The sequence below is a fragment of the Oncorhynchus gorbuscha genome, linkage group LG11, assembly GCF_021184085.1.
Source record: "Oncorhynchus gorbuscha isolate QuinsamMale2020 ecotype Even-year linkage group LG11, OgorEven_v1.0, whole genome shotgun sequence".
NCBI classification, from domain to species: domain Eukaryota; kingdom Metazoa; phylum Chordata; class Actinopteri; order Salmoniformes; family Salmonidae; genus Oncorhynchus; species Oncorhynchus gorbuscha.
In genome coordinates this window covers 8,441,879-8,459,502 of record NC_060183.1, presented here as the reverse complement: position 1 = coordinate 8,459,502, position 17,624 = coordinate 8,441,879, and the positions used below count along the sequence as shown (strand labels likewise).

Here is a 17,624-nt window from a genome sequence, read left to right as displayed (position 1 = left end):
ACTCCATGGTGCTGAACAGACAGACTGTAATACCAGTGCACTCCATGGTGCTGAACAGACAGAGACCGTAATACCAGTGCACTCCATGGTGCTGAACAGACAGAGACCGTAATACCAGTGCACTCCATGGAGCTGAACAGACAGAGACCGTAATACCAGTGCACTCCATGGTGCTGAACAGACAGACTGTAATACCTGTGCACTCCATGGTGCTGAAGGAGAGACCATTTTGGTCAAACACATAGATGGGGCTGATGGACAGGAGACAGAAGTCACACCCAGCATCAGTTCATGGTAAAGAATAAGCATCCCATTCACTCCAGTAGGCCCCATGAAATCAGTAGGCCCCATGAAATCAGTAGGCCCCATGAAATCAGTAGGCCCCATGAAATCAGTAGGCCCCATGAAATCAGTAGGCCCCATGAAATCAGTAGGCCCCATGAAATCAGTAGGTCCCATGAAATCAGTAGGCCCCATGAAATCAGTAGGCCCCATGAAATCAGTAGGCCCCATGAAATCAGTAGGCCCCATGAAATCAGGCCCCATGAAATCAGTAGGCCCCATGAAATCAGTAGGCCCCATGAAATCAGTAGGCCCCATGAAATCAGTAGGCCCCATGAAATCAGTAGGCCCCATGAAATCAGTAGGCCCCATGAAATCAGTAGGCCCCATGAAATCAGTAGGCCCCATTCACTCCAGTAGGCCCCATGAAATCAGTAGGCCCCATGAAATCAGTAGGCCCCATGAAATCAGTAGGCCCCATGAAATCAGTAGGCCCCATGAAATCAGTAGGCCCCATGAAATCAGTAGGCCCCATGAAATCAGGCCCCATGAAATCAGTAGGCCCCATGAAATCAGTAGGCCCCATGAAATCAGTAGGCCCCATGAAATCAGTAGGCCCCATGAAATCAGGCCCCATGAAATCAGTAGGCCCCATGAAATCAGTCCCATGAAATCAGTAGGCCCCATGAAATCAGTAGGCCCCATGAAATCAGCCCCATTCACTCCAGTAGGCCCCATGAAATCAGAAATCCAGTAGGCCCCCATGAAATCAGTAGGCCCCATGAAATCAGTAGGCCCATGAAATCATAGGCCCCATGAAATCAGTAGGCCCCATGAAATCAGTAGGCCCCATGAAATCAGTAGGCCCCATGAAATCAGGCCCCATGAAATCAGTAGGCCCCATGAAATCAGTAGGCCCCATGAAATCAGTAGGCCCCATGAAATCAGTAGGCCCCATGAAATCAGTAGGCCCCATGAAATCAGTAGGCCCCATGAAATCGTACCGATACAAAAGCACAACCATTTCATGTACAAAATGAAATTAACAAACCAGCTACTTCCCATTGCAAATATATTTTTATCACATTCAATCAAATTCATTCATAAAGCTCTTCGTACATCAGCTGATGTCACAAAGTGCTGTACAAAAACCCAGCCTAAACAGCAAGCAATGCAGGTGTAGAAGCACGGTGGCTTGGAAAAACTCCCTAGAAAGGCCAGAACCTAGGAAGAAACCTAGAGAGGAACCAGGCCATGAGGGGTGGCCAGTCCTCTTCTGGCTGTGCCAGGTGGAGATTATAACAGAACATGGCCAAGATGTTCAAATGTTCATAAATGACCAGCATGGTCGAATAATAATAATAATAATAATAGACAGCTCCTGCTGTCTCTAGAGAGGTGAAAACAGCAGGTCTGGGACAGGTAGCACGTCCAGTGAACAGGTCAGGGTTCCATAGCCGCAGGCAGAACAGTTGAAACTGGAGCAGCAGCACGACCAGGTGGACTGGGGTCAGCAAGGAGTCATTCATCACACTAACCGGTGATCTAAAGTTAAAATGCAACAATGTTTCATTATTTTCAAAGAGATAGCTAACAGCAAGCTAGCAGCAACAAAAAAACAGTGCCACGCACCAGATGATGTTCATTTGTTAACCAAGTTTGAAAGTTAATCTTGAAAAGGGTTATGCTAACAAATTAGCAACAACATCCACCTTGAAATTGGTAACAGCTGCTGCTGCCTTCTCCATTGTCACACGACCACAACACAAGCAAGCTAACATTGTGGCCCAGTACATCACCGGGGCCAAGCTTCCTGCCATCCAGGACCTCTATACCAGGAGGTGTCAGAGGAAGGCCCTAAAATTTGTCAAAGACTCCTCCCACCTTCGTCATAGACTGTTCTCTCTGCTACCGCACAACAAGTGGTACCGGAGCGCCAAGTCTAGGTCCAAGAGGCTTCTAAACAGCTTCTTCCCAAAGTCATAAGAATCTTTGCCCCACCCCCTCTGAGCCTGGTTCCTCCCCTCTGAGCCTGGTTCCTCCCCTCTGAGCCTGGTTCCTCCCCTCTGAGCCTGGTTCCTCCCCTCTGAGCCTGGTTCCTCCCCTTCCCCTCTGAGCCTGGTTCCTCCCCTCTGAGCCTGGTTCCTCCCCTCTGAGCCTGGTTCCTCCCCTCTGAGCCTGGTTCCTCCCCTCTGGTTCCTCTTTAAGTTTCTTCCTTTATTTGGGAGTGTTTCCATGCCACTGTGCTTCTGCTTGCTAAAATTCATTTGGTTGATTGGTTATTACTAGAGGTCGACCGATTGATCTGAATGGCCGATTAATTAGGGCCGATTTCAAGTTCTCCTAACAATCGGTAATCGGTATTTTTGGACAAAGATTTGCCGATTTTTAAAATGTGTGTGTATATATATTTTTTTTTTAACCTTTATTTAACCAGGCAAGTCAGTTAAAGAACAAATTCTTATTTTCAATTACTGCCTAGGAACGGTGGGTTAACTGCCTGTTTAGGGGCAGAACGACAGATTTGTACCTTGTCAACTCGGAGATTTGTTTTTGCAATCTTCCAGTTTCTAGTCCAACGCTCTAACCACCTGTTTTACATTGCACTCCACGAGGAGCCTGCGTGGCAGGTTGACTACCTGTTACGCGAGGGCTGCAAGAAGACAAGGTAAGTTGCTAGCTAGCATTAAACTTCTCTTGTAAAAAACAATCAATCTAAACATAATCACTAGTTAACTACACATGGTTGATGGTATTGCTAGTTTATCTAGCGTGTCCTGTGTTGCATATAATCGATGCGCCTACTTCGACAAACGGTGATGATTTAACAAGCGCATTTGAGAAAAAAGCACTGTCGTTGCACCAATGTGTACCTAACCATAAACATCAATGCCTTTCTTTAAAATCAATACACAAGTATATATTTTTAAACCTGCATATTTAGTTAATATTGCCTGCTAACATGAATTTCTTATAATTAGGGAAATTGTCATTTCTCTTGCGTTCCGTGCGAGCAGTCAGGGTATATGCAGCAGTTTGGGCCGCCTGGCTCGTTGCGAACTGTGTGAAGTCCATTTATTCCTAACAAAGGCCGTCATTAATTTCCCAGAATTGTACATAATTATAACATAACATTGAAGGTTGTACAATGTAACAACAATATTTAGACTTATGGATGCCATCTGTTAGGTAAAATATGTAACGGTTCCTTATTTCACTGAAAGAATAAACGTTTTGTTTTCGAAATGATAGTTTCCGGATTTGACCATTTTAATGACCAAAGGCTCATATTTCTGTGTGTTATTATGTTATAATTAAGTCTATGATTTGATAGAGCAGTCTGACTGAGCGATGGTAGGCAGCAGCAGGCTCCTAAGCATTCATTCAAACAGCACTGTCGTGCATTTGCCAGCAGCTATTGTTCTGTTTATGACTTCAAGCCTATCAACTCCTGAGATTAGGCTGGTGTAACCGATGTGAAATGGCTAGTTAGCTAGCGGGGTGCGCGCTAATAGTGTTTCAAATGTCACTCGCTCTGAGACCTGGAGTAGTTGTTCCCCTTGCTCTGCATGGGTAATGCTGCTTCGAGGGTGGCTGTTGTCGATGTGTTCCTGGTTCGAGCCCAGGGAGGAGAGGGATGGAAGCTATACTGTTACACTGGCAATACTAAAGTACCTATAAGAACATTGAATAGTCAATGGTATATGAAATACAAATGGTATAGAGGGAAATAGTCCTATAATTCCTATAATAACTACAACCTAAAATTTCTTACCTGGGAATATTGAAGACTTGTGTTAAAAGGAACCACCAGCTTTCATATGTTCTCATGTTCTGAGCAAGGAACTGAAACGTTACCTTTCTTACATGGCACATATTGCACTTTTACTTTCTTCTCCAACACTTTGTTTTTGCATTATTTAAACCAAATTGAACATGTTTCATTATTTATTTGAGGCTAAATTGATTTTATTGATGTATTATATTAAGTTAAAACAAGTGTTCATTCAGTATTGTTGTAATTGTCATTATTACAAATAAATATAAAGAATCATCCGATATAATCGGTATCGGCATTTTTTGGGCCCTCCAATAATCGGTATCGGTGTTGAAAAATCATAATCGGTCGACCTCTAGTTATTACAGTCACAGACAGGTGTCGTCTCAACATCGTGTATGGCTGTCTGTGTGACTGTCTGTGTGACTGTCTGTGTGGCTGTCTGTGTGGCTGTCTTGACAGATTGACACAGTGTCAATTTTATGACTAACAGGAAACTCTCACGTCTCTTTGTTTCAGGTGTCATTTAAAAAAGAATATATATATAATTTATTACGCCAATGGCAACAACTAGTCTTAACGGGGCTAGTCTTAACGGGGCTAGTCTTAACGGGGCTAGTCTTAACGGGGCTAGTCTTAACGGGGCTAGTCTTAACGGGGCTAGTCTTAACGGGGCTAGTCTTAACGGGGCTAGTCTTAACGGGGCTAGTCTTAACGGGGTCCGACACAACAACAAAGGCATTACAGACAAAAGACTTTACAATTTACATACACATTTTAAATTAACGTGTGTATGCGCGTGTGCATATCTTTCAGTTCCACATACATGTCAGTACATACACACAACCAGTAGGTCACATGTCAGTACATACACACAACCAGTAGGTCACATGTCAGTACATACACACAACCAGTAGGTCACATGTCAGTACATACACAACCAGTAGGTCACATGTCAGTACATACACACAACCAGTAGGTCACATGTCAGTACATACACACAACCAGTAGGTCACATGTCAGTACATACACACAACCAGTAGGTCACATGTCAGTACATACACACAACCAGTAGGTCACATGTCAGTACATACACACAACCAGTAGGTCACATGTCAGTACATACACACAACCAGTAGGTCACATGTCAGTACATACACACAACCAGTAGGTCACATGTCAGTACATACACACAACCAGTAGGTCACATGTCAGTACATACACACAACCAGTAGGTCACATGTCAGTACATACACACAACCAGTAGGTCACATGTCAGTACATACACACAACCAGTAGGTCACATGTCAGTACATACACACAACCAGTAGGTCAGGTCACATGTCAGTACATACACACAACCAGTAGGTCACATGTCAGTACATACACACAACCAGTAGGTCACATGTCAGTACATACACACAACCAGTAGGTCACATGTCAGTACATACACACAACCAGTAGGTCACATGTCAGTACATACACACAACCAGTAGGTCACATGTCAGTACATACACACAACCAGTAGGTCACATGTCAGTACATACACACAACCAGTAGGTCACATGCGGAAGAGGCGTTGTGCCGTGAGGTGTTGCTTTATTTATTTTTGAAACCAGGTTTGCTGTTTATTTGAGCAATGTGAGATGGAACGGAGTTCCATGCAATAATGCCTCTATATAATAATGTCCTCAACTCTTCGCCAAGAGTCTCTCCTCAACTCTTCGCCAAGAGTCTCTCCTCAACTCTTCGCCAAGAGTCTCTCCTCAACTCTTCGCCAAGAGTCTCTCCTCAACTCTTCGCCAAGAGTCTCTCCTCAACTCTTCAGCAAGAGAGATGCAAAGTATTAATGTCAGCCCTCTGATTACAATGAAGAGCAAGACGTGCAGCTCTGTTCTGGGCCAGCTGCAGCTTAACTAGGTCTTGTGTGTGGTTACACAACCACAATGCTGTGTGAAACCGACTGGGAGACAGTGTCTTGTGTGTGTGTGGTTACACAACCACAATGCTGTGTGAAACAGACTGGGAGACAGTGTCTTGTGTGTGTGTGTGTGTGTGTGTGGTTACACAACCACAATGATGTGTGAAGCAGACTAGGGGACAGTGTCTTGTGTGTGTGTGTGTGGTTACACAACCACAATGATGTGTGAAACAGACTGGGAGACAGTGTCTTGTGTGTGTGGTTACACAACCACAATGCTGTGTGAAACAGACTGGGAGACAGTGTCTTGTGTGTGTGTGTGTGTGTGTGGTTACACAACCACAATGCTGTGTGCAACAGACTGGGAGACAGTGTCTTGTGTGTGTGTGGTTACACAACCACAATGCTGTGTGAAACAGACTGGGAGACAGTGTCTTGTGTGTGTGGTTACACAACCACAATGCTGTGTGAAACAGACTGGGAGACAGTGTCTTGTGTGTGTGGTTACACAACCACAATGCTGTGTGAAACAGACTGGGAGACAGTGTCTTGTGTGTGTGTGGTTACACAACCACAATGCTGTGTGAAACAGACTGGGAGACAGTGTCTTGTGTGTGTGGTTACACAACCACAATGCTGTGTGAAACAGACTGGGAGACAGTGTTGTGTGTGTGTGTGTGTGTGTGTGGTTACACAACCACAATGCTGTGTGCAACAGACTGGGAGACAGTGTCTTGTGTGTGTGTGGTTACACAACCACAATGCTGTGTGAAACAGACTGGGAGACAGTGTCTTGTGTGTGTGTGGTTACACAACCACAATGCTGTGTGAAACAGACTGGGAGACAGTGTCTTGTGTGTGTGTGGTTACACAACCACAATGCTGTGTGAAACAGACTGGGAGACAGTGTCTTGTGTGTGTGTGGTTACACAACCACAATGCTGTGTGAAACAGACTGGGAGACAGTGTCTTGTGTGTGTGTGGTTACACAACCACAATGCTGTGTGAAACAGACTGGGAGACAGTGTCTTGTGTGTTAACTCCTGGTTACTGTTCTGAACCACAAACAGTGGCGTCATGTTTACACTGGGCCTTTGTCCCAAATGGAATGTAGTGCACTAAATTTAACCAGGGCACATATGTAGGGAATAGGGTGTCATTTGCAGCACAGACAGGGCTTTTGTCTAGTATGTCCACACAGGAAGTGGATGTGCTCAGACTTGTCATTTTTCAATCAATGTGTATATTCGGCTATGCAGGTTAATAAGTGGCACGTTGTATAATATTTAGGCTCACAAGCCCCTCAGCATATGATGGTTATGTAATGGTGACTTTAACAGTTACTACTACTCAAACTGGCTCCGTTGGAAAAGCTTGTCTGCCTGAGAACCCCCCCCCCCACACACACACACACTGCACCTCTCTGCACTTTTCCCAGGTTAGCTAGTTCATGATGTACCTGTGGTTCTAGATCACTCATGTGTTCCCACAAAATTCTCACAGAAATGTTTCAATTGGACTTCGTATTTATTCATTGAATGCCCCCCCCCCTCATCATCAGGTTCCCACCTATAAACATCTGGGCTTTTTGGATTGACAAAGGATTTAACATTTTAAAAAACATACTGATGAGCTAGTTTAAAAACTAAGATTTAAAGTGGACTTTTAAAATAGATATTGCCTCTCCCTAAACAGCAGGAAGCAGATTATACAGTCCACTTTCCTGACAGTTCTCGACTATGGTGACACTATTTACCAGAATGCAACAGCCGCCACTACGCTTACTTGAAGGAATTTTCACCTCTATTTCTCGCACTATTCATTTTACAGACACAAAAAGATCCCACCATGTCGAACAAATTACCTGTCGCTATTTTAGAAAATTGTACCTGTTTACTTTGTAGCTGTCATGTTATATACGGTATGACTTTACGTTGTAGCTGTCATGTTATATATGGTATGACTTTACGTTGTAGCTGTCATGTTATATACGGTATGACTTTACGTTGTAGCTGTCATGTTATATACAGTATGACTTTACGTTGTAGCTGTCATGTTATATATGGTATGACTTTACGTTGTAGCTGTCATGTTATATACGGTATGACTTTACGTTGTAGCTGTCATGTTATATACGGTATGACTTTACGCTCATAAAAACTGGTTAAATCAAATCAAATCAAATTTTATTTGTCACATACACATGGTTAGCAGATGTTAATGCAGTATGACTTTACGTTGTAGCTGTCATAGTTATATACAGTATGACTTTACGTTGATAGCTGTCATGTTATATACGGTATGACTTTACGTTGTAGCTGTCATGTTATATAAGTATGACTTTCTTGTAGCTGTCATGTTATATATGGTATGACTTTACGTTGTAGCTGTCATGTTTTATACGGTATGACTTTACGCACATAAAAACTGGTTAGAGGCTTTAATAATGTTCCTGCTCCATCCAGCACTTTAAGCCCTTCCCCGTCCCCTCAGCTCCACTCCACATCCTCTCCTTCCCCTCAGCTCCACTCCACATCCTCTCCTTCCCCTCAGCTCCACTCCACATCCTCTCCTTCCCCTCAGCTCCACTCCACATCCTCTCCTTCCCCTCACCTCCACTCCACATCCTCTCCTTCAGCTCAGCTCCACATCCATCCTCCTTCAGCTCAGCTCCACATCCTCTCCTTCAGCTCAGCTCCACATCCTCTCCTTCCCCTCAGCTCCACATCCTCTCCTTCCCCTCAGCTCCACATCCCCTCCTCCACATCCCCTTCAGCTCCACATCCTCTCCTTCCCCTCAGCTCCACATCCTCTCCTTCCCCTCAGCTCCACATCCTCTCCTTCCCAGCTCCATCCTCTCCTTCCCCTCAGCTCCACATCCTCTCCTTCCCCTCAGCTCCACTCCACATCCTCTCCTTCCCCTCAGCTCCACTCCACATCCTCTCCTTCCCCTCAGCTCCACATCCTCTCCTTCCCCTCAGCTCCACATCCTCTCCTTCCCCTCAGCTCCACATCCTCTCCTTCCCCTCAGCTCCACATCCTCTCCTTCCCCTCAGCTCCACATCCTCTCCTTCCCCTCAGCTCCACATCCTCTCCTTCCCCTCCGCTCCACATCCTCTCCTTCCCCTCAGCTCCCCTCCGCTCCACATCCTCTCCTTCCCCTCAGCTCCGCTCCACATCCTTCCTTCCCCTCAGCTCAGCTCCACATCACATCCTCTCCTTCCCCTCAGCTCCACATCCTCTCCTTCCCTTCAGCTCAGCTCCACATCCTCCCCTTCCCCTCAGCTCCACTTCCTCTCCTCCCTCTTCCACCTTCCTCTCCTCTCCCCCTCCTTCACCCTGTGACTGTCGGTGGCTTCCTGCCCACGTCACCAGTCACAGATAGACGGCGTTCTTCTGTCTCATCTGACCTGATCACCTCATGACCTGCCTCATGACCCCCTTCTCCCCCCTCAGCTTCACTCCATTCTCCTCTCCTCCCTCCTCTACCTCAGCATCACTCCACATCACCCCGTGGCTGTCTGAGAGCCTGTTTGCGTCACCAGTCACAGATAGACGGATGTGATGCTCTGCAAACACACAGCCCACTCAGATGAGCACGCACGGGCACGCACATATACACACACTGACACACAGCGCCATCAAGATGAAGATGACGCATTCAGTTGGCTGGGGCTAGATGGAGAGGTGGCAGGCAGGGTCGTAGGTCAGGTGGATGCATCTCTCCAGGGTCTTTGTGTGAAAGCAGGGTCGTAGGTCAGGTGGATGCATCTCTCCAGGGTCCTTGTGTGAAAGCTGGGTCGTAGGTCAGGTGGATGCATCTCTCCAGGGTCTTTGTGTGAAAGCTGGGTCGTAGGTCAGGTGGATGCATCTCTCCAGGGTCTTTGTGTGAAAGCGGGGTCGTAGATCAGGTGGATGCATCTCTCCAGGGTCCTTGTGTGAAAGCTGGGTCGTAGGTCAGGTGGAAGCATCTCTCCAGGGTCTTTGTGTGAAAGCAGGGTCGTAGGTCAGGTGGAAGCATCTCTCCAGGGTCCTTGTGTGAAAGCGGGGTCGTAGGTCAGGTGGATGCATCTCTCCAGGGTCTTTGTGTGAAAGCTGGGTCGTAGGTCAGGTGGAAGCATCTCTCCAGGGTCTTTGTGTGAAAGCTGGGTCGTAGGTCAGGTGGATGCATCTCTCCAGGGTCTTTGTGTGAAAGCTGGGTCGTAGGTCAGGTGGAAGCCACTCTCCAGGGTCTTTGTGTGAAAGCAGGGTCGTAGGTCAGGTGGATGCATCTCTCCAGGGTCCTTGTGTGAAAGCGGGGTCGTAGGTCAGGTGGATCCATCTCTCTAGAGCTGGGGGGGGCAGAAAAAAAGTGGGAGGAAGTGATGATTTGATAAAGATGACAGATGCACTCAAAAAATAGATCCATCAGAGCTGGAAATGAAATGGGTGGGTGTCACGCCTTGGTCATAACCTACACTAAACAACAGACGAAGATCATTACAGTGGCTGCTTAACAAATGATACTGATGACTGATCATGTAAGGGAGACGGGGTGAGGATTGTTGTACGTGGGTTTAAACGTGACTGTGTTCCATGTAATGTCCTTACAAGCTGTAGCCAATAATAGATGGCTTATTATATAACCCACCACAGAATATCTATTCACACTGTTGAAATGACAATGTATTTGTTTTGCTTGTCAATTATGTAAATAGCAAATTTTTTTCTCCCTGTTTTTAAAATGGGGAATCTGTGATTGTTACATTTATTTAATGACTGAAATGAGTGATATATAGCCATTTTGATTCTTGAAGAGTATATTCTAAATTACTCACGAGCTTAGTTCAAACGGTCTTACTTACTCCATTACTACCCCAAATATAAGATTGGAGTACTTCATTGTTTGTAAACAATGGGATTGTAAACAAACACTGTATAGCCTCAAAACATGATTCAAACAATAATCTTGATGTCACGGATAGTTAGTCCTTGCAATAATTGCACCGTCTATACATTTGCGAGTGGTTCAATTTCTCCAGCCCCATCGCCGAAAAAGTGGTGGGGCGGGTTTGTTGTTTGAATCCCAGATTCCCTCTTTAATAAAGGTCTCTATCATCATACATTTATTTTCCGTTAAAAACAATAATGTTTGTTTCTCTGGGTCTGTGTGATCAATATGTTGTCTATTGAAATCTAGAATCTATTAGGCATTATTTCTATGTTGTAATCGGTGTGTTTTGCGTTATCTGTCTGCAGCACCTGTTTCCTGATGGGACCCGTGAAGCAGCTGAAGAGAATGTTTGAACCGACCAGACTGATAGCCACCTGTGTTGTGTTGGTAAATACCAACTTCACATCCCCATATTCAACTGTTAAATAGCCTAGCTTCTGCTTATAGCCTAGCTTCTGCTTATAGCCTAGCTTCTGCTTATAGCCTAGCTTCTGCTTATAGCCTAGCTTCTGTTTATAGCCTAGCTTATCTAGCTTATAGCCTAGCTTCTGCTTATAGCCTAGCTTCTGCTTATAGCCTAGCTTCTGTTTATAGCCTAGCTTCTGTTTATAGCCTAGCTTCTGCTTATAGCCTAGCTTCTGCTTCTAACCTAGCGTCTGCTTATAGTCTAGCTTCTGCTTATAGCCTAGCTTCTGTTTATAGCCTAGCTTCTGTTTATAGCCTAGCTTCTGCTTATAGCCTAGCTTCTGTTTATAGCCTAGCTTCTGTTTAAAGCCTAGCTTCTGTTTAAAGCCTAGCTTCTGCTTATAGCCTAGCTTCTGCTTATAGCCTAGCTTCTGCTTCCACTGCTCCTGAGTGACGCAGCGGTCTAAGGCACTGCATCTCAGTGTAAGAGGCGACACTACAGTCCCTGGTTCGAATCCTGGCTGAATCACATCCGGTTGTGATTGGGAGTCCCATAGGGCGGTGCACAATTGGCCCAGCGTCGTCCGGGTTTGGCCCTGGGGTAGGCCGTCATTGTAAAAATAAGAATTTGTTCTTTATTATCTGACTTGCCTAGTTTAAAAAGAGGTTTAGTAACAAATAAAATTGACATGAGTTTGACATTTTATAAAAGGTGTCCTTGTCAACTAATGTTAAGTTAAACAACCGCATACAACGATCATAGTAAGTAATCCCACAGCAGCTTTTCTCACTCGGGCTGACTTTGCTGAGAGCTGCTTTATTGAAGACAGGTTTTATTTACTACGACTGTGATGATACGTGATTTATCTCACCTAGCTACCTTGAGGACAGGGTTTATTTACTACGACTGTGATGATACGTGATTGTCTAGCTAGGTTAATGCTTAGGTTTAGTCTGTTTTTTTCCTCTACACAGCGGCCCCTTAAGCCTAGCATGCCGATATCAGCAAACAGAGAAGCTGCATCCCCACTTTCAAAATAGGGAAACTTAACGCTGCAATAAAGTTTTAAACTTTGAAAACACAAAGTGTCACAGTATGATGCATTTTGGATGTATATCTCCTTTAAGACACTGGGTGTTCCATGATACTTCTGTTCTCAAGGGACAGACAGACACTGGTTTAGGACAGACGGACACTGGTTTAGGACAGAGGGACACTAGTTTAGGACAGAGGGACACTAGTTTAGGACAGAGGGACACTAGTTTAGGACAGAGGGACACTGGTTTAGGACAGAGGGACACTGGTTTAGGACAGAGGGACACTGGTTTAGGACAGAGGGACACTGGCTTAGGACAGAGGGACACTGGCTTAGGACAGAGGGACACTGGCTTAGGACAGAGGGACACTGGCTTAGGACAGAGGGACACTGGCTTAGGACAGAGGGACACTGGCTTAGGACAGAGGGACACTGGCTTAGGACAGAGGGACACTGGCTTAGGACAGAGGGACACTGGCTTAGGACAGAGGGACACTGGCTTAGGACAGAGGGACACTGGCTTAGGACAGAGGGACACTGGCTTAGGACAGAGGGACACTGGCTTAGGACAGAGGGACACTGGCTTAGGACAGAGGGACACTGGCTTAGGACAGAGGGACACTGGCTTAGGACAGAGGGACACTGGCTTAGGACAGAGGGACACTGGCTTAGGACAGAGGGACACTGGCTTAGGACAGAGGGAGGGACACTGGTTTAGGACAGAGGGACGGACACTAGCTTAGGACAGAGGGAGGGACACTGGTTTAGGACGGAGGGACACTGGTTTAGGACAGAGGGAGGGACACTGGCTTAGGACGGAGGGACACTGGCTTAGGACAGAGGGAGGGACACTGGTTTAGGACAGAGGGACACTGGCTTAGGACGGAGGGACACTGGTTTAGGACGGAGGGACACTGGTTTAGGACGGAGGGACACTGGTTTAGGACGGAGGGACACTGGCTTAGGACGGAGGGACACTGGCTTAGGACGGAGGGACACTGGTTTAGGACAGAGGGACGGACACTGGTTTAGGACAGAGGGACGGACACTGGTTTAGGACAGAGGGACGGACACTGGTTTAGGACAGAGGGACGGACACTGGTTTAGGACAGAGGGACGGACACTGGTTTAGGACAGAGGGACGGACACTGGTTTAGGACAGAGGGACGGACACTGGTTTAGGACAGAGGGACGGACACTGGTTTAGGACAGAGGGACGGACACTGGCTTAGGACAGAGGGAGGGACACTGGCTTAGGACAGAGGGACGGACACTGGCTTAGGACAGAGGGAGGGACACTGGTTTAGGACGGAGGGACACTGGTTTAGGACGGAGGGACACTGGCTTAGGACGGAGGGACACTGGCTTAGGACAGAGGGACACTGGCTTAGGACAGAGGGAGGGACACTGGTTTAGGACAGAGGGAGGGACACTGGCTTAGGACAGAGGGAGGGACACTGGTTTAGGACAGAGGGAGGGACACTGGTTTAGGACAGAGGGAGGGACACTGGTTTAGGACAGAGGGAGGGACACTGGTTTAGGACAGAGGGAGGGACACTGGTTTAGGACAGAGGGAGGGACACTGGTTTAGGACAGAGGGAGGGACACTGGTTTAGGACAGAGGGAGGGACACTGGTTTAGGACAGAGGGAGGGACACTGGTTTAGGACGGAGGGACAGACGGAGGGACACTGGTTAGGACGGAGGACAGAGGGAGGGACACTGGTTTAGGACAGAGGGACGGACACTGGTTTAGGACAGAGGGACGGACACTGGTTTAGGACAGAGGGAAGGACACTGGTTTAGGACAGAGGGACGGACACTGGTTTAGGACAGAGGGAGGGACACTGGTTTAGGACAGAGGGACACTAGTTTAGGACAGAGGGAGGGACACTGGTTTAGGACAGAGGGACGGACACTGGCTTAGGACAGAGGGAGGGACACTGGTTTAGGACAGAGGGACGGACACTAGCTTAGGACAGAGGGAGGGACACTGGTTTAGGACAGAGGGAGGGACACTGGTTTAGGACGGAGGGACACTGGTTTAGAGGGACACTGGAGGGGAGGGACACTGGCTTAGGACGGAGGGACACTGGTTTAGGACAGAGGGAGGGACACTGGTTTAGGACAGAGGGACGGACACTGGTTTAGGACAGAGGGACGGACACTGGTTTAGGACAGAGGGAGGGACACTGGTTTAGGACAGAGGGAGGGACACTGGTTTAGGACAGAGGGAGGGACACTGGTTTAGGACAGAGGGAGGGACACTGGTTTAGGACAGAGGGAGGGACACTGGTTTAGGACAGAGGGAGGGACACTGGTTTAGGACAGAGGGAGGGACACTGGTTTAGGACAGAGGGAGGGACACTGGTTTAGGACAGAGGGAGGGACACTGGTTTAGGACAGAGGGAGGGACACTGGTTTAGGACAGAGAGGGACACTGGTTTAGGACAGAGGACTGGAGGGAGAGGGACACTGGTTTAGGACGGAGGGACACTGGTTTAGGACGGAGGGACACTGGGAGGGACACTGGTTTAGGACGGAGGGACACTGGGACGGAGGGACACTGGTTTAGGACGGAGGGACACTGGTTTAGGACGGAGGGACACTGGTTTAGGACAGAGGGACACTGGTTTAGGACAGAGGGACACTGGTTTAGGACAGAGGGACACTGGTTTAGGACAGAGGGACACTGGTTTAGGACAGAGGGACACTGGTTTAGGACAGAGGGACACTGGTTTAGGACAGAGGGACACTGGTTTAGGACAGAGGGACACTGGTTTAGGACAGAGGGACACTGGTTTAGGACAGAGGGACACTGGTTTAGGACAGAGGGACACTGGTTTAGGACAGAGGGACACTGGTTTAGGACAGAGGGACACTGGTTTAGGACGGAGGGACACTGGTTTAGGACAGAGGGACACTGGTTTAGGACAGAGGGACACTGGTTTAGGACAGAGGGACACTAGTTTTTCCATGACTGAAAAAGTCTGAACATTTTCCATGACAACTTAAAGACTGTAACTCCCGATGTGGGTGTCTCGTGCGTGTTCGCAGGTGGGAAGAGTTAGCCAAACTATTTAACCAATTAGCTTCAGCCGGCTGGTGTACGACCGTGGCAAAGGTAGTTTGACTTTGGACAGCCCATCTCCGGGGCTATAAATTACACAATTTTAAAAGACACAATATTTTCATGTTCCACACTTTTTTAAATGTTTGTAATTAAATGATTTACTTGTATATCAATTTCTACATTGTATAGTTGGTTTGAGTTTGAAATTCGTAGTTGAAATTTGAAAAAGTCATTGAAATTTGGAGATATTGTCATTTTAATATAATGTCCAATGTACATTGTGTAATTTACAAATGGTCCCTAACAAGCCCCATTGGGATATCCAAAGTTGACCTAAATTTACCACAGGTATTACGATCAGGTCGTGTGCAGTTGTACTCTGAATTGATGATTATTTGTGTGTGGCCAGCTGTGGACATGTGGGCAGGATTGAAACAAACCTTAATTTACGTTCTGACGCAGACATGACTCAAAGTCTCACAAAACTAATACCTGTGGTAACTGCACGCGACTTGATCGTAATACCTGTGGTAAATTTGGGTCAAAATGATCCTATTTACATTTCGTAGTCAATTTTGGGATGCCAAATTAGGCTTTTTCTATAAAATAACATTTAAAAAAAAAGAAGTTTTTTTTAGGGTGAGTTACTCTTTAAGGTTGATCTGCTGTTAGGGCAAGTCAAAACACACAAAGCTGAGTGGTGATCTGAAGTAATTCCATCACAGTAGATTACACATGAATCAAATTTTGCATTAATCACAGTAGAATAGATAATACGTTAATTTAACCAATATTCAGAAGGTTTACTTTTGTTTTTATCTTTCTGCCTCCAGCTCTGTCTCGTTTTGACTCTTTGTGCAGTTTTCTGGGTAAGTATCTGAAAGCCTCTAAACAGTTCAGTTGTGGCCCTAACCCAACGTTTCCCAAACTCAGTCCTGGGGACACCAAGATTTGCATGTTTTCTTTTTTGCCCATAAATCTACAAAGCTGATTCAAATAATTGATGAGCTTGATGATGAGTTGATTATTTAAATCAGCTGTGTAGTGCTAGGGGCAAAACCCCAAACCTGTACTCTTTTGGGGTCCCCGGGACCGAGTTTGGGAAACGCTGCCGTGTGCACTATAACAAATCTACAACACAGCTGTTTGACAAAAGACATGAGATTGATTCTGTCTCTGTAGTGGGAAAAGAAGGGACTGGCCATCATCTTCTGCATTCTACAGTTCTTAGCAATGACATGGTAAGTAACACTATCCTCTCACACTTTATTTTAAGAATGTGATATGTCAGAATAATAGTAGAGAGAGTGATTTTATTTCAGCTTTTATTTCTTTCATCACATTCCCAGAGGGTCATACGTTTACATACACTGAATTAGTATTTGGTAGCATTGCCTTTAAATTGTTTAACTTGGGTCAAACGTTTCGGGTAGCCTTCCACAAGCTTCCCACAAAAAGTTGGGTGAATTCTGGCCCATTCGTCCTGACAGAGCTGGTGTAACTGAGTCAGGTTTGTAGGCCTCCTTGCTCGCTCACCCTTTTTCAGTTCTGTCCACACATTTTCTATAGGTTTGAGGTCAGTGTTTTGTGATGACCACTCCAATACCTTGACTTTGTTGTCCTTAAAAGCGTTTTGCCACAACTTTGGAAGTATGTTTGGGGTCATTGTCCATTTGGAAGACCCATTTGCAACCAAGATTTAACTTCCTGACTGATGTCTTGAGATGCTTCAATATATCCACATAATTTTCCTACCTCATGATGCCATCTATTTTGGGAAGTGCACCAGTACCTCAGAATTTCAGAGGTCACCCACCTCTCATGACCTTAGAGCCCCCCCAGAGGTCACCCTCCTCTCATGACCTCCGAGCCCCCCAGAGGTCACCCTCCTCTCATGACCTCCGAGCCCCCCAGAGGTCACCCTCCTCTCATGACCTCCGAGCCCCCCAGAGGTCACCCTCCTCTCATGACCTCCGAGCCCCCCAGAGGTCACCCCTCTCACGCTCACATTTTGTTCTGGCACCTCCCGATTTACAAATTGTGCTCTGGCAAGATCTGAAAACAGCCTTTGGTGGAGGGAACTCTTCAAACGTTAATGGATTAGAGCCGTTTGCTGCTGAAGAGTGGGACAGGTTGTCAGTAGAAAGGTGCAGCAAGCTACAAGAAACATTTGTTGGTAATTATTAAGGCTTTGCA

General features: G+C 46.4%; 1 protein-coding gene across 1 annotated transcript in view; it reads left to right on the top strand.

Moving 5' to 3' along the window:
* Window positions 1-17,624, top strand: part of sft2d1 (SFT2 domain containing 1) — a 58,765-nt gene that overhangs the window by 15,850 nt on the left and 25,291 nt on the right. Inside the window, exons 4-6 of the mRNA XM_046368475.1 lie at window positions 11,220-11,301; window positions 16,262-16,297; window positions 16,611-16,669. Coding sequence (XP_046224431.1) covers window positions 11,220-11,301; window positions 16,262-16,297; window positions 16,611-16,669 — 177 coding nt within the window. The remainder of the gene's footprint in view (window positions 1-11,219; window positions 11,302-16,261; window positions 16,298-16,610; window positions 16,670-17,624) is intronic.